Genomic DNA, 19,915 nt, shown 5'->3' with positions numbered 1-19,915 from the left:
AACAGAGTGAATCACCTCTGACAGCAAGAGAAAAAGACAGACAGCGACAAACAGGAAGAGAACAGACTTATTCATTTATCAGAAATATGTGGCAAATAGCTTAAGTCAGTGATTCCCAAACTTTTTTTGTCTGGTGTACCCCTACAGCCCTTCCCGTGGTCCACATGTGTTTATTTAAACTGATTGTAAGCTGAATGCTTTTTCAACCATTTTCAACCATTACTTCAAGCTAACTGCTTAGACTAAGTACACACTCTAAATCATAACATAGTTCATGTGTCAGACTCAATATTTAGATGTAAATTGTTCTTTATTAGATTATAATATCTATTTTGCTGCTGTGTAGTTTTTCTATGTACTCCCTGGAAACTGCAGAAGTAGACTACCTACCACTGGGGTACAAGTACTCCTGGCTGAGAATCAACGACCTAAGGATGCAAATCCTGCCAGGTCAACTGGCCACTGCAGCTCCTTGTAGCTTTTAGCTCCTGCCATAAAATTTTGTAGTTAAAATGATGCACAGAAAACTGTGAGCAGCCCAACAGCTGCTAGTCCTTCCTAACCAATGTTAAAATTCATGTGACATTTAGACTTAAAGCACATAATAAATTCATCTCTGAAACTCAACGGCAGCAAAGACACGTCACGTCCCACATAATGACTAGTGGTCCATCACTTTGGTATCACATTAGCTGTATTAGATTGAAATGGACTTTGGTGGACAATTAACTGTTACAACTGTGCTGAGCCCTGGACCTTATCTAGCACCACCATCAGGTCAAATTTTAAATTTGGCTTAAACTTATTCCCATCAGCCTCTGCTGTACTTTGCTAATTAGCAGATGTTAACCTGAACTTCAACTTAAGTTTGTTTAAAGTGCAAATCACCCAAAGGGTCTCTGTACACTTTAGTAGTCGGTAAAAGCAACAACCATGCTACCATGCTAACACATGAACCAAAATGGTGGATGTGCTAAACATTAGCTTAGCATCAGTGTGTTAGCATGGCTGTAGACTCCGAGGTCTCTTGTTTCCAATGAACTTTATCAAGGTTATTTTTTTTTTGTATTTTTCAGGGTTACTTCATGTTCAGTAAATAAAGTATGGAACTAATTAACTAACTCTTTTGGACAAACTGAACATGAACAGCGTGTAACGTTAGCTAGCTAGTGTTAATTGTTTAGTCCTGAAATTAAAGCCATATATTTGGAACAAACATGAATTAACTTAGTCATTTAAATGTACCTGGAAATTACTTAAGCGCATATGTGTGTACAGGTTAAATGTAATTCAACTAGGGTGTAATAATTCAGTATTTTAATAAGAATGATAGTTACAGTTTGTAAGGGTCATTCTTAAATGTCTGCACTTTGCTCTAGCAGCACAAATGTTAATACAAAAATAGCTAACTGTGCTTTAGCTGTGTAAAAGTGTCTGGCAGTGAGTCAATGATTGCCCTCGTGTTACAGAGAATATCTGCCATTTGTTTTGCTATGTCTCCATCTTGAAACCAGCTTTCTAAAACTGGTTTACCGCTGTGTCTTTTTTTAGCCCCTCAAGTCTTCAGGGAGCTCAGCCTGCAGGCCGGAGTTTGGAAAGTAGCGTTCAGTAACTAAACTCTTGTGTTTGCTGGAGGCCTTTCTGTCTGTCAGCCGGGACACAGATAATACTCACGACTAACAACAAACTCTGCAGCGCTTCATTTTGCAGCCCCGGTGTCAGCTTTAGAGTGTGACCGCCTGGTGAAGCGTGATTTCGGGGAAGGATTCGCAGCAATGAACCGGTGAGGCTGCGACTGCATGGAGGAAGGGTTTCCTGCAGCAAGTGCAAGATTTTACTGAAACCACTCTCAAACTAAGCCAGAGAATGTTTATATGTCATTAAAACTGGGGACATTCATTTGGATTATAATTTAATATATGAATTTACCTCAACATGCATAACTGTTCTGTGCGTTGTTGCTTTTTCTTTCTGTGGTTTTATTTTACACTGAATAGTTTGAGTGCTTAGTCTTCATTTTAAATACAGGCTATTGGCAAAGTATTTTGAAGCCTTCCTGTAAGCATTCTGATCTTTTCCCACTGTGAGACCTTTGCAAAAATACTGCATCTCATACTTTGCCTCAGTGCAGCACCCACATCACAGTGGCAGCACTAAACCTCCTGGTTTGGGGTGGCACATTCCCACAGTGGTCTTTAATCAATTTTAATGATTCCAATGAGAAATAATGAAAGATAGCATTAGTGGTGTTTCTCTCACATTCAAAAACATTTGAAACATTGTAAACAGCTACGTGAAAGTGAACTTGACTGTAAGACAGAAGGTGAATGATGTTGATGACTCCTATAAAGGAGCTCCTCCTCAGCACATTTCATACAGACATTTCAAAGTGGCGTCCGTGTGTTAATGGAGTGGCGTTTGTCTATTTGTGCCTCTTGTCCCAGCAGATCTGTGACAGTGGAGCACTACAAGGCAGCCATGTTGCTGAGCGGCGTTGGTGATGCTCTGGGATACAGGAACCAGCTGTGGGAGTACAACGAGTCGGGACCAGCTATTCACCAGGTCAGTGCAGGACCAAACAGGGTCTAACTGAGAAAACATGTAATCTTTTGATCCTGTGTACATTATCTAGTTTTATACTAAATGATAACTGATGGCTGAGTTTGAGATAAAGCTGCTTTACTGCTAAACTTGTGTTAAACCTAAAATGTTCCCGTTCTTGCAGGAGCTGAAGGAGCTCGGTGGTCTGAAGAACATCAAGGTTGAGCTCCCTGATTGGCCAGTGAGCGATGACACAGTCCTGCATCTGGCGACGGCAGAGGGACTGGCAACTGGTGAGACAGAAAGGACATTGGACCCATTTGCTCCCTCCGATCACTCCTGTGCTCATTTTGTTTCAAAGTAGGAATTGATTGGATTGACGTGATAGCGCCGTTCTGATGAGGCCTCATCAGGACGCTCCACACCACACCCTCCTCCTCATGAGCCCAAACTAAAGGTTAAATCTAATTTCCAGTCATGCTTTGATTTGCTGCTCTATTACGGCTCCGCACAAGTGGGAGGAAAACGGGAGAAATTCCACTTAACCTTTACTGTGATAAGGCAAACACCCAACCTTGTCAACAGATCTGCTACATCTTTAAAAACATCAATATGAACAACAGGTTGATCAAGTCGTGTCCCTCGTAGGGAAGGGGGGGGAGGAGCTCATGCACGAGGTGGCGACTCGATATGTGGAGGGGATGAAAGACATGGACGGGAGGAAACCAGGGCCTTCAAGCATTCTGGGTGAGGCAATGTCTTCATTTTCTAATCAGATCGTATTTCTTTGTAGCGATGGCAGAGATGTGACTTACTCCCATTTGCTCTCTTAGGAGTCTCCCAGCTGAAGCCTGGAGAGGAAGGGGGCTACAGAGTGCCCTATAATCCCGAGGGGACGGGCTGTGGAGCGGCCATGAGGTCCATGTGCATTGGCCTCAGGTGACCATAAATACATAAAAACTCAAATCTGTATGCATTCCAGTTTCGATGTTCTGTGTTTTGCCTGAGCCCTCCATGGGTTTGGTTATTATTTTGTCCATGACCTTGCCGTGCTGGGAATATTAATGACCAACTGAGGGATACGGGCAGAAAAAGAAATATGTTATAAATTGAACATGATTCAGGTAGCAAATGTAAATTAATAATCAGTATCTCTAAATGATAAGTGTTCCAGCAAATATGGTATGTATGGTATATGATATATAAATACTGTAGCCGTTATTATGTTTTTAAAGAGGTGCCCTTCTTATGTTACTGACTTGACCTTCAAACTTAAGGTCAGAGTCCAAAATAACTCTGAGCTTCCTGATTTACTGGCTGTGTTTCAGAGATAGTAGCACAAAGTGAATAAATTGAATAAATTTACTCACTGATTTGTAGGACCTACGAAAAAGATTGTCACTCATCTCAGACAGAAATGAGGGGAGTAATGTTTTTTTTCATTATCAATTAATCGTTCAGGAAAAATGTGCATGGCAGATTCCCAGGTGGCGTCTTCAGATGTTAAGTTTTGTCCAAACCCGAAGATATTTAGTTTGCAATGACACAACGTTATGTTTTCACTCAGGCCGGCGAAGCAGAATGAAATGTTTAAAAAGTAAATGAACCAACATGATTTTAAAAATCACAGTCGGTTTGGTCTCCCAATGACGCGTAGAAAATCTGACATCGAACATTTCGCTTCTAAATTTACAGTTGAGGCACACAGCTGCTGCTCTCATCCGAAGTCATTTATAATAAACACAGCAGCGGAATAAAACTACATTCTTTGATCGCTGAGCAGAAAATAACAAATAAATAATAGAGTTTCTGGGCTAAAACATTTGTGTCAATTAAAGTGTGAAAAGAAGTAATTAAGCGTGAACATAATTTATATCCAAACTGTGCTGACACAGAATGCCAAAACATCTTTCCCAGGTGTGTGATGGACCTCATTAGGTTTGTGGAGAAAACTCCAGCTTAATTCTCCCCATAATAAATGCAGATAAGGACTTAACTTTGTCCCCACCAGGTATCCGAAGCCTGACCAGCTGATGTCCTTGGTGGCGGTTGCCGTGGAGACAGGCAGGATGACCCACCCTCACCCCACTGGTTTCCTGGGAGCCGTAGCAGCGGCTCTTTTCACCGCGTACGCCATCCAGCGCAGGCCGATCACAACGTGGGGCCTGGGTCTGATCAACGAGGCCTGTCCCATAGCGAGGACCTTCGTTCAGGGTCGAGGCTTCGCTGTGGAGGAGACGGAGAGAGACTGGGGCTACTTCTGTGACAAGTGGCAGTGGTAAGATCCATCCACAAATATACAACGTACTTTACTACTAAAGGATATGTGTGTATGTATAATTATCACTAACATAAACAGTGTACTAACAGTAGGATGATGGATGGTGTTGACGTCTGCCCACAGGTACCTGGATTTTAGGGGCATCTCTCACGGGGTGGGACCTGTGATCTGGCCCTCCTCCTACGGCCCAGCTGAGAGAGACGAAGCCTACAAGAGCTTCAGCTTGTCGGGCTGGGCGGGACGCAGCGGCCACGACGCTCCCATGATAGCGCTGGACGCCCTGCTGGGGGCGGGCTCAGACTGGGAGGAGCTGATGAGCAGAGCCGGCTTCCACGGAGGTCAGAGACTCAAACGTGACTATGTCTTTTTTTGGCGTTGTTGTGGCTCTTATAGGCTGACAGAGAAGCATTGCCCCAACTTTAATCCTACCAAATACCAGACATCACTAAAAATGAATAATGGACTTTATAATTTCACATTCTTTTTGCAAACACTCCTCTTGTTTCACTCTCCCAACGTCATTCTCATCTAGAATCAGGACACTTTTGCTCAGTTGAGCCATATGGGCTGATGATTTAACCTCTAATTGGTCGTCATCTGTCGCAGTCTTGAGGACAGAAGTAACTTTGTACAGACGCCACAAATGAAGTGTAAAGGAAACTTCTTTCATACAGCTCACAGTTAGTTTGTTTCTACAACAAAGGCTGACTGATCTGCTTATGAACTCTGGGAACTGAAGTCAACCTCCAACAGATGTTCAATTGTGCCCAAGTGCCATAGCTGTCATGGCTGAGATACAACAACGCATTTGCTCTGAAGTAAAGATTAACACACCCTCTCTTTTGGCAGTAGAATAAATTCCTGAATACCCAGTGTGACAATTCACAGCCATTTGTCAGTGCACGATCCTCGGCTGGAGCTTGTGTCAGTGTGTAAGATGTGTTCATCTGTTGTTGTAATCATACTGAAAGATTTAAAAGAGGGTCTGATTTACCATTTAACTTCCCAATATCACGCAATAATATGCAATAAACAAAACATTTATATCTGAATATTCTAATTTATCGACAGATAGATGAACAGTTTTGGTGAAACATGTTGAATTTTAACCTGCATTACGTGATTTAATTTAAAAAACATTTTTTAAGCCATTTTAGGAAGCAGAACCTCTTTGAATCTTTGAACACAACACAGATATATTATATACAGTATGACTTCTTAAAGCCAGACTGTGAAACTTTTTCTGTCTTACTGGTTATGAATTTTAGCTTTCATTTTTATTGGTAAGAGTTTGAGAGTTAGCAAACTTGTTAGTATCTGTTTGCCTATTAATACATCCAGCATAGATGCAGAGCAACATTATCATTCACCTTGAGTCGCGTTTAGTCTAATATTCACCCTCTTTTAACTTTTTTGGTCTTTTTTTTGGTCTTAAAGTTTTTGGTCTCTTCTCTCTTTTGGTCTTTTCTGAGGAAAATATCTGACTTATATCTTATTTCAGCTTATTGTTTTGCTAACCAAAACAATAAGCTGAAAGATGCTAAGATGCTCTGTAGCTGAGGGGAACTGCAGACTTGGGTGATGAATTGGTTAGTATTAAAGTGTAGTATATGTATTAGAATACTGTTGCAGCTTTAAAACCAAAAAAGATGCTTTTTGATTAAAGACAAACGCTGTTGACTTCTGATTCATCACAGGACTTGTTGTGCTCATGCTGTTCTCTCCTTCCCCTTCAGGTGACAGCGACAGCACGGCAGTAATTGCCTGCTGCTGCTGGGGTCTCCTCTACGGCACGCAGGGGGTCCCTGAAGGCAACTACTCCAACCTGGAGTACCGGGACCGACTGGAGCGCAGCGCCGAGCAACTCTATGCCCTGTCACACTGAGAGGGCCGTCACAGCCTGCGGCAGTGACAGACGGCGTCCAAACATCTTGTACTGGGGGGGAAACTAGGCCACACTCTGGCACATTGACGTAGAACCAGTTGGTGCTCTCAGTAGTACATCGATCTAGAGTACTGTCACATACGCACAAAGTGTGGTGTCACACTCGCCTGAAGGGGAAGCAGAGTGTCCCACTGACCCAAAGAGTCAACTCTGCACAAAGACTGTGTCTCGTGATATTGGCATTGAGGCTGGTGTGTACAGAGGGCGCCCCCTAGTGACCACTTTTAAACAGCATGCAGTCATATCACCGAGTGGAACGGATTCAAGCTAATGAGAATGTGAAGAGAATACAAAGAGTCCCCTCGGAGGTAATTACTCCGTTTTGTCAAGCTGACATAATAGCAACTGTTTAGCGAGCTTCTAATTAAATGTGCTCTTGTCGATGACTTATGAAAAATACATTTCTATCATTATGGTTGTTAACCGTTACTTCATGCAGTGCAGAGCAAATCCGTTTGCCATCCTCCAGACGTGTGCAATTAATGCTACAATAAATTAAACAAACACTGCTTTGTAGTTGAGTTGAAAACTTTATTTTTTGGTCATTGTTGTTTTAATATTTTTTTTGTCTTGTCCATTTTTTATTAATTATTTTCCTACAGGAGAGAAGAAGGGCAAAGGGGTGGTTTTAACTACTGGATCGAGTTAAAAAAAAAAAAAAAAAAAACATTATTTGCTAAAAATCCCCTCCTCTTTAAATGCCTCCTTTCATGCTGTTTTCATGAGAATCCTGCGACAGTCTGTGTTTCCCATTTGTGTCGTGGTACTTAGAAAACCCCCACAAGGCTAAAAACACACTGCTGGAAGATAAAGTGTCTGCTGCTGTTTTTCATTTGTGTTTTTCCCTCTCCGACTGGTCCGCCCAGCGAGGTGCCTCATGTCTCTGACAAGGGAAGAGGTTGGAGAGAAGAGCAGGGTGGCAGCAGGGGTCGGACGCTGCTGCTGTCGTCTGCCACCTTCGTCATTAGCATTAAAAAGGTCCTCCTCGTCTGGGTCTGACACCAAGGTTTGTACTGACGAAGAACAATACAGCAGAGGAATAAGGTGCTCTAAGATTTCTTGTTTTCTTCTCTCCTCTGCACGATCCTGTCAGTTTGTTTTTTGAGAGTCGCGTTCGGTCTGGGCCTCACATCCAGCAGGCAGTGGGGACGTTGGGGCTCATTCCTGGGAACAGTTTGGGAGGAAGGGGGGAGGGGGCAGATGGGGTTTAGTTTCCAGGCGGATGGAAGGGAGCAGGGTGTGTTTGTACCTGCATTGCTGTAGGAGGTAAACAAAAAAACAAAATGCATGAATGCTGCAGTTCAAAACACAGATGGAGAATCTGAATCGCCTTTATATGAGAGGTCATGGGAGGGATTTTATTCAGATTTGTGTCCTGTACCTTGTGGATGTCCTATGTAAAACTGTTGGTGTGCTCCTTGCTGAGGTCCGTGCTGGGGGTGCTGGGGCACTGAGCCGGGGCCCTGCTGAGGGGGCGGCTGCAACATCACTAACTGGGGCTGACCGTGGCTCCCCGAGTGGTGGGGACCCGACATGGCTCCCTGTACGTGGGCCTGAGGCGAGACAGGAAATAGACAAACCAAGTTTAGATCAAGATAAAAGTTTCTGAGCGAAGCAAAAACTTGCTAAATTTGTGTTTTCCGAGACAAAACACGCCATCCGCACCTGTGCTATCTGTCCCAGGGGATACGTTTGTGGGATTCCCTGGTGGCTGTGGATGCTGTAACCCTGAATGGGGTAAGAGCCCTGTGGAGACGTGTGGCCTGGCGGCATGTTGGGTGGGGTGGGTGCTGACAGGGGACCTGAGTGGTACAAGGACTGGGGCTGTGGGCCTGACTGGGCATTCTGAAAGGAGAGACCACAATGTTAAGAGATAATAAATTGATCACAATACCTGGATGTGGCCCAGGATAGGGAGTCCTTCAGAGGATCTGAAGGCCAGGCTGAGGGGGCACCTCAACCCCACTCCTCTTGACCTTATAAAGTCTACATGTCCAAGTCAATCACCTTACAATGTAATGTAAAATTAAACAAACAGCATAAATACCAGTGGCAAGCCAGGCTAATTTCTAAAATATCACAATTAATACACACTTTTACATGATTGAAAACTGACAAAGTGCACCGCTTAGAGGTGGGTATACATAAAACTTCCATTTATCAGAGATTAACAACATCCAGGCTATCACCAAGAACAAACAGTGGTTTATACCTCTGGTATCGATGTGGTGGAGGCTGTGTGAAATGGATCAGTCTACCTGTTAAAGTGCGATTCATCGAGAAATCCAGACGTTGTAGGATTCTACATTTGAATTGGGACACAGCAGAAGTGTCTTGGTGTGTTTTTGGAAATCCAAGCAGTCCTGTGGGGGATATCTCACCTGTCCTGGGCTAGGTGCAGCATGCTGGGGAGGGGGCTGATTGCCTGTCGGGGTACTGGAGGGCTGGGGCTGATGTACTGCACCGGAGTGGTGGGAGAAGGACTGTGGAGCTACAGAGAAAGAGAGACAATCAGCATCAAGAGAAGACTTTATATCATTGGTTTACTGTCCAGATATTATGGAATTTACTAATGATAGTAAAGTAAATAGTGATATTCTTCGATCGACAATTCTCTACATTTCAGTTTTCACCTGGACCCCTGAAGAAGAAAACTGGTCAATTATGGGGGCAGTAATACCTGAAATTCAGAACATTTAACAGCCTGGACCACATACCCATATAGGTTTACAGATAATTTTTCTCTTTCACCTCAATCGCTCTGCAGGACAGGTTCCACTCACCATAAATTCCCTGCTGTGGTCCCTGAGGTCCGTCTCCCTGTGTAGGGAACTGGGGGCCTCCTGGAGGTCCTAAGGCTTGTGGGTGGGGACCCCCGCCTTGACCTATCATCCTGGCTCCACCCTGCAGCATGGAGTACATCGGCTGGAGAGGCGGAGAGAGAAACACATTAGCAAATTTTTAAATGTGCTTGTGTTTAATGTGGAGGCAAGCTCTACCTACAGTAGGAGCTTCAGGTGGCTGTTAGTAATATCTGCTGAATATTAATCTCTCAGATGTATCAGATGATCCTCTTACCAGTTAGGTTTGATTTAATGCCACTGCAGTTATTCTGCTAAGCACCTAAAACCTGAAACACAAAAGGGGTTGGAGGGGAGACGTCCTACCTGTCCAGGGTAAGGTGTCATGGCCTGGATGACCTGCTGCTGGCCATACTGCTGTGGGTTGTACTGAAGGTACGACTGAGGGTAGGGGGACGCTACCAGCGGAGCCCCGGCTGCTGACGCTGCAGCTTGCAGCATGGGGGGTGCTGAGGTACCGTGGTCAGAGCGCTGAGCCACTACTGAGCCTGGTGGAGGCAACGAATTATCATTACAACAGAAACATGGAGTGAAAAACATTACACAGAGATCAATTAAAGCAAGAGGCTGTGTGGTACCTCTTGTATAGAAACATTGATAAAAGCATTATGATTAAACTGTGAGGCTCCAGAGTCGGCACTAAGCTCTGTGAAATGGACTTTAAGCCTTTGACAAGAGCTGTTAAGACATAAGCAAGTGGTCGAAATGGAAAATGGGAACAGCAAATTAAAACCACACATGGAGAGAAAAACGCTGCATTTACCTTTGGGCCTGGGGTATTTTCCCTGGCTGACTGTAGACATGGTGTACTGGTACATTGGTGGGGCCTGAAAGACGAGAAAGAGAGAATGTGGGTAATTAATCGTTATTTTTTTGACATTTTGCTCTAAAGACTGTTTGATTACAGCTTCTCAAATATTAATATTGTTTGGTGTTCTATGATAGTAATCAGCATACATAAGTTAATGCGTAATGGAAATAATTGTCAGTTGCAGCCTTTTCAATGAATTCGATGAAAAACTGACGCTTTCTCATGTGGAATTTGACTTTAACTCTACAGTAGTAGTAGTCAGTCCAGCTATTTCCGATCAGATTTGCGATAACCTTGAATGACATCTGTAGTAAATATAAACTCTGAACCCAAATGTCAACATGTCTGGTATGAAAATGAGGTTATGTTCATGGCATGGTTGTTACTTGGAAACATTTTGTGCTAATTAATAGTAGGCTGATTAATAAAAGCTGCCCATATGGAAAGTACCTGCACAGAGTGGATCTGTGACACATAGGAGAGGTAGGGGGTGTTGTAGAGTGGTCCCTGTCCCCCTGGGTGCTGAAGGACCACTGGACTTGGAGGAGTAGGCCGAGGTGGGGTGGGTGCAGTGTTGGGCTTCGTCTGTACGACAACACAACCAGAGTCAGTCTCAATCAATCAATCAATCTTTCAATCAACATTTCGAAAATTTCTCTGGAATAAATTGGCTTACCATGGGCATTTGAGGTTTGATAGGGTTGAACTCTTTAGCGTTGGGGTTTAAGGTTGATTTCTTCACTTGGCTGGAAGATATAAAAAGGAAAAAAAAAGGGTTCATAAACGGCAATGACATAAGTGAGCAGATCAAATACGTTATGATGAGAAATCTAATGCTCTTTCAAACTCACTCTGCCACGCCCTCCGGCCGCTCCGTTGTCTCAGACGTTGCTTCACTTCCCGGGGTCCTGGCTGGCTGCGGGACGGCTGGTGAATGCCTGTCTGAAACGGCTGCCGTGGCGGCGGCTGTCGTGGCACCAGATGTAGCTGTGGTGTCCTTGGCGGGTTCCTCGGCAGGTGCTGGTGAAGGTTGGGTTTGGGGCTGGGAGGGGCTGGGAGCGGGAGGCTGAGCTTTGGGCTCTGAAGCAGGGTCTGATGGCGAGGGTTTGGCGGCGCTGGGCTGAGCGACCTCAGTGACAGCAGGAGGGGTTGCTGCTGCTGGAGAGCTTGGAGAGCTAGAGCTGCCTCCACTCGCCTGGAGCTGGCAAAAAAGAGACAGCAAGATTAGAGGAGGGTGGCAAAAAGAGAGACGAATGAATGAAGATTTAGCAAAAAGATAAATGTAATTATATGGAGGCCAGAATTTTCCACTAATTGCTCATTAATTCAGTTTCAGACCTTTTACCTTAATTAGACCTTTTTTAGCTTTTAACATTGAAAAAAATCATATTATTAAGTGAGCAGCCAACAGGCAAATGTCCTTCAGAAACAGAGAGCATGTCCAATAAAACAAAACTGTAACAACGTGAAATTATACAACACCTAACTTTATCAGAAATATCTGAAAGTAAATGAAAGTAAAAGTAAAAGTAAAAGTAAATGTGTTGCACAAGTATTTTTTCTTATAATAATTATATATTTTGAGTGAAAATGTCACGACATGAGAAACATGTCTGAACTTCAACACGTCTTCCAGTCGGGGGACAGAAATGAAACATTACACAACAGTAAAGATTCACAGATTGCAAAAAATACAACATATTTTGGTCAGTAAGCACTGCATAAAAAAAATGAGTATACTTTCAGTAGCACTAATCTACACATCGTTAAGTAAAGACTAAGTAAGACAGGATTTAATAGGTGTTTTCAAACCAAATAGTTCTGTGGACTCCCTGAGAGGAACAGCGCCAAGACACACAAACGGTCCAAGACTGTTTTTCTGTTTGCATTCGCACTTCCAATAGAAACACTGAGGTGATGTTACAAGCTGCTGTTTGTGTGTCGTGTTGTCTACACGGCTAATGCTGGTTCGTTTTAACCAATCAACATGTCACTCAAGGTTCCTCTTATGTGGGTAGAGTACCTTCCCTGAAGTAGGAGGAAAAAAATAAATATGAAAAAGTTCCTCTTGTCGTGTGAAACATGTTGATGGTCAAAACTAAGTGAATAAGACATGAGCAATTTGTTGGAAACCATCCAACATCAGTGATGTCTCAGGTCACAGCCTCCTGATTGGACAAAGATTTCCTCATTTCACGCTTCATGGAAAACCAGCTGAACTCTTACCCTGAATTCCTTGCCAAATTTCCGCAGCTCCTCAATCTGCGACCTTTGCTGAACTGAGGGAGCTGGCGGGGGAAACACAGGTTAATGAAAATGTGGAAATTTGCTAACTTTTACAGTAAAAACAAACAGGGCATGCAAACGAGGCCCAAGTGTATTGAACATCCTCTGATGTGTGTGTCCAAATTAAAAGAGCCATTTAGTGTCTTGTATACACACCTTTGCTACCCTTGCTTTCCTCTGTGCTGCTGGGACTCTCGGCCGTGCGTTCTTTAGCAGCTGCGCCCAGGATCTCGTTCACTGTAAAGACGAGACAAACAGCAAACTCATTAGTTGTGGCGCTTCATTAGATTCCACCTTCAATGCGTGATGCTTACTGCTATGAGGTAACTGTCTCTTGGGGCAGATGAAGCTCATGTCATTACAGAAACAAATGACTTTGACTTTAAAGTGAGACGGTACCATCGACAGGGAAGAGAGGGGCGGGGCCAGACGTCTTCTGAGCAGGCAGGGAGACGGACGATGTGTCCAAGTAAGACGTGTCCTGGGAAGAACCTGATTTTGGAGAGCGAGTAGCTGCAAGGACAGGACAGGATGGTGAGAAATAACAGTCACGTTTTAGGCAACATCCATCACTAATGTAGAGGAGGATTTTGCAACAGCGGCTGACTGAACCTACCTGTGGACTGAGAATGTGAGTTTGGATTGCGGACTGTTCTGCTCGACTGTGGAGGTCTTTGGGCTTTGGGAGAAGTTCTGGTAGATACTGAAAGGCACAAAAAAAAATCTCCTTGCAGTTTTTCCTTTCACAAATCACACTGTCTTAGCAGCATGCACAAATGCTGTGAAAATACTTTCTAACACGAGTCCAAAAACTCACCTCCATTAACAGGCCTGCCAGCGTCAGAAAGTGAGTGTGGGAGTGAGTGGGAGTGAGGGACCGTGTGTCCGTGTGAGGCAGGGGGGCTGGCTGGGGACTGGGCAGCAGAAGCAGAGGCTGACGTGGGTGGCGGTCCTCCTGGAGAGGAGCCTGGGCCCGGGCTTGGGCTTCCCTGGGGGTGGTGGGGAGCGTAGGCCCCGCCTCTGCCTGACAGGGGGCTGCTTCTCTCTGACGAGGAGGCGCCAGGCTGGGGCCCAGCGGCAGAGGGCAGTGGCGGTCTGGGGGAAGAGGAAGAGGAGGATGGTGGGGTGGAGCGATAGCCTCCGCTTAGACGGTTATGGGGCGGAGGCCCACCAGGCCCTCTCTCAGCTCGCTCCCGCTCTCGGTTCATCTCTCTCTGACGCTGAGGTAATGGAATGTATTTGCCCTCTCTGAAAGAGAAAGATAATACGTCACACACAGAGGCAACACATAGGTGACACGAAATACAACACCATTAAAACCAACTGATGCACAGACACATGATGAAAACAAGTTCAGAATTCATTCTTGACCTTGGAAACAGCGACTGACAAAAGTCCATCTAGTAGCTGCTTGGGCCTGATTGTGACACGAAATCTTTAAGTGTTCAGGAAAATGTAAACTTCTACAATTCAAAGATAACTGGGCAAACTCCATCTGCTGAGTGAGGTCATGTGATACAATCAGAAGGACCAAAACAGCCACTGAATGGATCATGACATGAGATTGTTTTGTCAAATGATCAATCAATTTAATACCAAGACATACATGAGCTACATAGACTATACTCATTAATCATTTTTTGCTTTTTACTGTAATTTTCCGGTTACAGCCTTGTATAACACAACACACTTTCAGCATTTCTCCTAGACATTTTTCGCTTGTTGACCTTTTATTGTTTGTCTCACAGGTTTGATTTTTACAGCTACAAAGGTCGTGAATACAGTGCCGTTTGGATGCCGGCTCTCCCAACGCAAATGTCAGAACACAGTCGGTTGTATCACCTGCATTACCACTAAAAACTATAAAAACTAACTGTGATACTTACAGAGATCGACAAGCTGTCTAAAGCAAGTTTCAAGTGTCTTCAAGTACAGTTTCATCCTGTACTAAAAACCAATGATGGCTTTGAGGGAAAAAAAGTAAATAGACTTTGTTTCTGTCACACTGTCATGATTTACTCTGATATGTGAATAGAAAGAAGCCATCCTTAATGTTATCAGTAACACCGCAGAGCTTTAGCAACCAGAGTCAAAATGTCTGCTGTGAGAAAAGCCTATGTATCACGTTGCTACATACCAGTTTAATTGGGCGGACTGTAATCTATAATCGATGGTTACACAAACATAATCGACATGCCCAACAAACAAGCTGCCGCTCTCACCTGTTGCCCGCTCCAGGGCTGTCTCGCCCCCTTTCGCGCTCTCTGTCACGAGGGCTCTCGCGGCCCCTCTCACGGTCGTTGCCATCCCGCACCACAGCGCTGTACTTGTCCTCCTCGGTTTTACAGTCGTCATTTTCCAGATTGACACGATGGCGATACTGGGGGCTGGACTCAATCTCACTGGCCAGGCGAGCGGCACGTGCCTCCCTCTGCCGAAAAACCTCGGAGTTTCCCCTCTCCAGTGGCACTCTGGACAGCAGGAGGAAAATGGGACCGAGAAACAAACCGTTAAAAGGGGACAGACACCTCTACAACAAGCCAACGTGAGCCCAAACTTAATTCATGTCAAATAAATGCATCATATTGTCATAATTACTGACACTTAGCAGTAGTAATGATCAGCAGGAGAGTTTGTTAGAGTGAAAACCTAAAAACTGTCATTCAAGGACCATCAAGATGTAAACAGGTTCTCACTTTTGATTTGTAATTATACAAGAGACAAGAATTTTACAATGAAACACAACCGTTTGACACAAAATGTGTATGACAGACATATGATAACTTACGTGTACATGGAAAGGCTGGAATCATATGTTGATGTGACTCCATATTTCACTTCATTGAAACGGAACATCTCATTGGCATCCCAGCCGTTGGACTGATGGAAAAAACAAAACATGGAGATTGATGGTGCGGAAAACAATCAGTACTTTATCAAAATGATTAGTTGGCAGTTCTGTGTGAGTTAAAGAGACAAAGCGACCCACTGCATCATTCTCCAGATCGTAACTCTCTCCATTGCTGTCTCCTCCCTCCCATCTCTGCAACACCTTCTCCTTGTGTTCTCCATTGACGCGGCTGGAGCTGATGGCTGTGTCTGTGAAGGTGTCTAAAATAAGAGACAAAAACAAAAAGATGAAACATTCTTCAAGTTTTCCCTCTGACAAGATTTGTCTGCAGTCTGCATTTGGCTCTAATTCAAACTACTAAATCATGCAACTATGTCATCATTTGCTTTATTTCAACCACAGACGCAGAAAAACAGATGCTGGACGTCAAATGAATTATTTTCTCTCTCCTTTTCCTTTTCTCCCATGAGATCAAAAGGCATTTTAAACCAGCCATGCCTGACATACAATCAGCTGAAATGCTGTTCTGCTTGCTACTCTAACTGTGCACTTTGGAATCATTTACAGCACACAGAAAACCATTGACTATACATCAACGATGCTCTCAGCATGATCACAGTCTGTTTTTCAGGAGGAACTAGGTCTTTGCTACTGTGGCCCCGGGTATGCGAGTGTGTGTTTGTACCTCTGGTGGCATAGTTGAGGTCAACGTCTCTGCAGATCATAGTCACCAGATCTGAGGGGCTGAAGATCATAGTGTCCGTGATGTCCTCTCTCCGTGGTGGAGCTGATGTTGAGCCTTCCTCCTCGATGGAGCGTTTGTGTACAGCGTCCACAGCTAATTCACACTACAGACCAAATGTTAAGAAGGCAGCAGAAATATGAGTGTGAACTTGCAGAGCAAAAATTAAACGCCAAAAGCAAAGGCCAGATTTTTCCTATCTTTCTTACACACATTTTGCTTTCACAAGTTCACCATTATAGTGACAGGATTATCTGCAGTGCTTTAATAAACTGGCCGAGAGAAGTGGATGCTCGTGTGCTGAACATGAGCTTCTTACCCGAGAACTGAGAGTCTTGAATATGCCTTCAAATACACTGCCATTCTTCACTCTTATGTCACAGGTAGAGCCCTGAGAGACACAAAGATTTTGTTGAAAACCTGTCCTTAACCAGACGAGTAAGTCACAAACACATTACTATTAAGATCAGTGATACTGAAACTGCATAATGGATTAATTTTACATATTTTATACAGTCTAGACTGTGCATATTTCATATCAGAGGTAGCAATGACACACAATGTGCAGTACGACTATTCACAAAGAAAGGTAATATAACCCCCTTTATGTTTCACAATCGGTAACCCTTCACTGCCTGGTACAGTCATGAAAAACAAGGTAGCTTTAAAGGACGGTTACATCTTACCTCTAACTATTACTACTACCATGTCACAAAGGGCGACACAAGCCATTCATTTTCTAGAAAAATCATGCTGCTCTGAGGTGGACATTGATAACAAGCAGGACAACTTACCACAACAGCTGTGAGGAAATGAAGCATTCTGGCATTGTTGTACACACCCTCGAACACCTGCAGAAAAAAGGTGTAAAGTTTCAAGCAAAGTTTCACTAAAACATGATAATAAAAACATAAGTATTATATTTAAAAGATGAGAGATTGATACTAAAAAGGCTTTTGTGATTTAGTTCTAAACACTAAGGTGAGGAGCTGAGTTACTTCCAAAGACCCACTTATGATGCACTTTCCTGAACAAGGGTTTAGCCAATATCTGACCGATTCACATAGAGATGGACTATCAGATTCAAGTCAGTAGTAGTATCGTGCACGCAACATTTTCTGTTTCTCTAAAATGTATTTCACATCAGGAATTCTTGTAAACACAAATCATGAACTCCTTAGTGATACACAAAAGCTGATTTCCCGTATGTTGCTACACGTATGTTGCTACACCTTAAACATGAAGCCAAAAGGTGAGGATTGGGACATTTCCTCAGTATTACCCCTTAGTTTGTAACAATGTGCTCAATATGTTGTGTATCTGTTTGCTGACCAACTTGTCAGGATCAGGATACTCACAGGAGATGACTGGAATGACGGCTTAGCTGAAGTTCGATTCCTGTAAAAAAAAAAAAAAGACAATGCAGTTAAAACATGTTTGTCTGCTTAGAGGCAAAAGGAGTATAACTTGTTTTCAATGCCCGTCACGTCAGTGTCTGCACTCCACATTACACATAAACAGAATACGGCTACCTGAGGAGACATGACAGGAGCTCACTTACAGGCCTCACAAGGTCCTGGATCAACATCCCCACATCTACAGTGCATACTTGATCTTTAATCACCCATTAAGAATTTATACTTTATAGATACTGTCGGCCTTTCCTGTGTTAGTGCTCAGCCTTTAAGTGCAATCTTACAGCAATAACAAAGGCATCTGAACAACACTGAAGTATTTCTTCAAGGAGATAATGTGTAGTATTACTTTCAGTCTGGTTAATATCTCAAACATGTTTCAACTTAGCCTTTAAAATTGATCAGATCTGTTAAATATCTTCGAGAAAGACAGGAAAGGGCCAGCTACATCATTTAAACATCTACATTTTGGATGAATAATGAAAACCTGGTGTAGAGTAATACTTTCGTCTTGATACATTAAATAAAGGGATTCAAATCAACGTGGCTACTAAATGCAGCCTCCATAAAGAATGTGCACATGGATTGGTGTCACTGCTGGTCGCATCCACGGTTACAAAACAAAGACTGAGACGAAGCTGACCAGAGTTTAGTAAACACACACTCAGCTCACAGATTTAGTCCACATAGAACCTTGTGTTAGCCATAAGATGTCTTCTATGTTAACTATTACGTTTTATGACGGGCTTTTCTTAGCTACAAAGTCGTGTTGTTGTAAATTTAACATTTTTCAAACACCACGGTCCCTTCTCTGGCTCTGACAGGTCAGAGAAACTTTGTTTAGCTTCTATGCTGATTTGCTACTGCTTGCTTTCACCACAGAGGGTCCCACCTCACGTATATGTCCTCTGTTCAATCTGGGGATTCTGATTGGCCCACATCGACTGTCAATCTAATTCTCACTAATCTGATTGGCCATGAGGGCAGCTCTATTTCCGAGACACACCCACTGAGCACAGAGCGCTTTAACCGGTAGGCCTCTGAGTCACAGGACAATCCCCGGACTGTCCTGACAGGAAACCCCCAGCCTACTTACCTCCCGGCCGGTGTCCTGTTGCCGCTGTTGATGCCGCTGACTGGGGAAGACATACCGGCGGGGCCCGAAGTTCCGTTAGACGCTTTTCTCCCGCCTGAGCCGGGTTGCTGCTGTTGTTTCAGCATTGTGAAGCACAAGGCTTAGACACTACCAAGTGTAAGCTAACTTATAAACACTGATACCTCTCGATGTGAAGTTGCTTTGAACGCGAACTATCTTTAGCAATATCACCTGTCCTGAGGAGCGCAGAGCCGGTGTAACCTCAATAAGACCGGCTATTGTAGCTAATCTTGCTAAACACCAGTCGCTTGTGGCCTAAAATGTAAAGGCAAAACACCTCGATATTTTAATTAAATGTAACATATAACGTAACAATTTCCCCTCAAACTATCTACTCTGTAACAACAGTGGTTATGTCAAAGCAAGCGACTGCTAAAATGACACCAGTTTCCGTATAATTATTTAGCAATGCTAGCTGAGTTAGCATTAGCTTTGATCCTCCAGCTCACTTCGGGCGCTTTCCCTCCGGGATTTACTCTCTTCTCTCTGGATCGTCGCCTTAACTTCGGCACCGCTGACCCTTCCGTTAAAAATGACGGTCTTAGCGTTACTGTCAGTTGCCTTGGGAAGTTAGATTTTTCAGGTTTCTTGCTGAAAACCTGCTGCGGTCGGTCAACACCACCTCTCGGTAGGTTCACTTGACTCAATCCGCGCGCGGCTGACTGGAAACCGGCTGAAGGGGGGGCGAGGGGGGGGGTTGACGTGCGCGTGCGCCTTTGACCTACTAGTGGGCGCGCGTACGTGAAGTGATTTTGTGCATTTGATCGATATTTGATTGATCCTGATTTATATTTGATATAAACAAGAACGGCTGGTTTGTGCTGTACACGTGGCAGCCACCACGTAAAAACACCAACATTGTTTTGTTTTTACAGAATCACCTTGAAATCTATTAATTTCACGTCCCACCTTTGCACGTGTGTGTTGCTGTTGCTTGCTTTGTTTTTCATTTAATTCTCGTTATTTAAAAAAGTGTTATTTATAAGAGCAGCCAATGCTTTGCAAAGCGCCACAACTTTGCCAGTG

The 19,915-nt window shown here is 43.8% G+C and overlaps 2 protein-coding genes across 3 annotated transcripts; one reads left to right on the top strand and one right to left on the bottom strand.

Annotated features, from left to right (window-relative positions):
* The first annotated feature begins 1,540 nt into the window (after nt 1-1,540).
* adprh (ADP-ribosylarginine hydrolase) lies at nt 1,541-7,276 on the top strand. Its single transcript, XM_070851463.1, has 8 exons — nt 1,541-1,783; nt 2,448-2,562; nt 2,726-2,834; nt 3,190-3,288; nt 3,375-3,480; nt 4,553-4,819; nt 4,946-5,160; nt 6,559-7,276. Exons 1-8 carry the CDS (start codon nt 1,776-1,778, stop codon nt 6,705-6,707), a joined length of 1,068 nt encoding a protein of 355 aa, XP_070707564.1. The 5' UTR covers nt 1,541-1,775; the 3' UTR covers nt 6,708-7,276.
* A 584-nt stretch (nt 7,277-7,860) lies between these two features.
* On the bottom strand, nt 7,861-19,526 carry LOC139219542 (ataxin-2-like protein). 2 transcript variants are annotated; one of them, XM_070851441.1, is made up of 23 exons: nt 18,830-19,526; nt 17,677-17,716; nt 17,113-17,169; nt 16,638-16,709; nt 16,262-16,424; nt 15,715-15,836; nt 15,514-15,605; nt 14,948-15,196; nt 13,543-13,973; nt 13,342-13,428; nt 13,125-13,238; nt 12,882-12,962; nt 12,666-12,727; nt 11,291-11,640; nt 11,116-11,185; nt 10,890-11,024; nt 10,392-10,455; nt 9,935-10,116; nt 9,551-9,692; nt 9,149-9,258; nt 8,433-8,612; nt 8,149-8,320; nt 7,861-8,024 (listed from the first exon to the last, which is right to left on the bottom strand). In XM_070851441.1, exons 1-23 carry the CDS (start codon nt 18,952-18,954, stop codon nt 7,975-7,977), a joined length of 3,150 nt encoding a protein of 1,049 aa, XP_070707542.1. In that variant the 5' UTR covers nt 18,955-19,526; the 3' UTR covers nt 7,861-7,974. The 2 variants fall into 2 exon arrangements, with proteins under 2 accessions (XP_070707542.1, XP_070707543.1); XM_070851442.1 differs by having other exon boundaries at nt 7,861-7,931.
* Between the last annotated feature and the right edge of the window lie 389 nt (nt 19,527-19,915).

Source organism: Pempheris klunzingeri, chromosome 20 (genome assembly GCF_042242105.1).
Source record: "Pempheris klunzingeri isolate RE-2024b chromosome 20, fPemKlu1.hap1, whole genome shotgun sequence".
In the NCBI taxonomy this organism is placed as follows: Eukaryota; Metazoa; Chordata; class Actinopteri; order Acropomatiformes; family Pempheridae; genus Pempheris; species Pempheris klunzingeri.
This window is presented reverse-complemented; position numbering and strand designations above follow the sequence as displayed.

Bases quoted from the DNA above. Each gene is read 5' to 3' on its own strand.
- adprh (XM_070851463.1), top strand. The intron at 2,835-3,189 runs GTGAGACAGAAA...TGTCCCTCGTAG, and splicing joins GGCAGAGGGACTGGCAACTG to GGAAGGGGGGGGAGGAGCTC. The intron at 3,289-3,374 runs GTGAGGCAATGT...TTGCTCTCTTAG, and splicing joins AGGGCCTTCAAGCATTCTGG to GAGTCTCCCAGCTGAAGCCT.
- LOC139219542 (XM_070851441.1), bottom strand. From the start codon at position 18,954: ATGCTGAAACAACAGCAGCAACCCGGCTCAGGCGGGAGAAAAGCGTCT. The intron at 17,717-18,829 runs GTAAGTAGGCTG...TTTTTTTTACAG, and splicing joins AACAGGACACCGGCCGGGAG to GAATCGAACTTCAGCTAAGC. The intron at 8,025-8,148 runs GTACAGGACACA...TACCTCCTACAG, and splicing joins TTACATAGGACATCCACAAG to CAATGCAGGTACAAACACAC.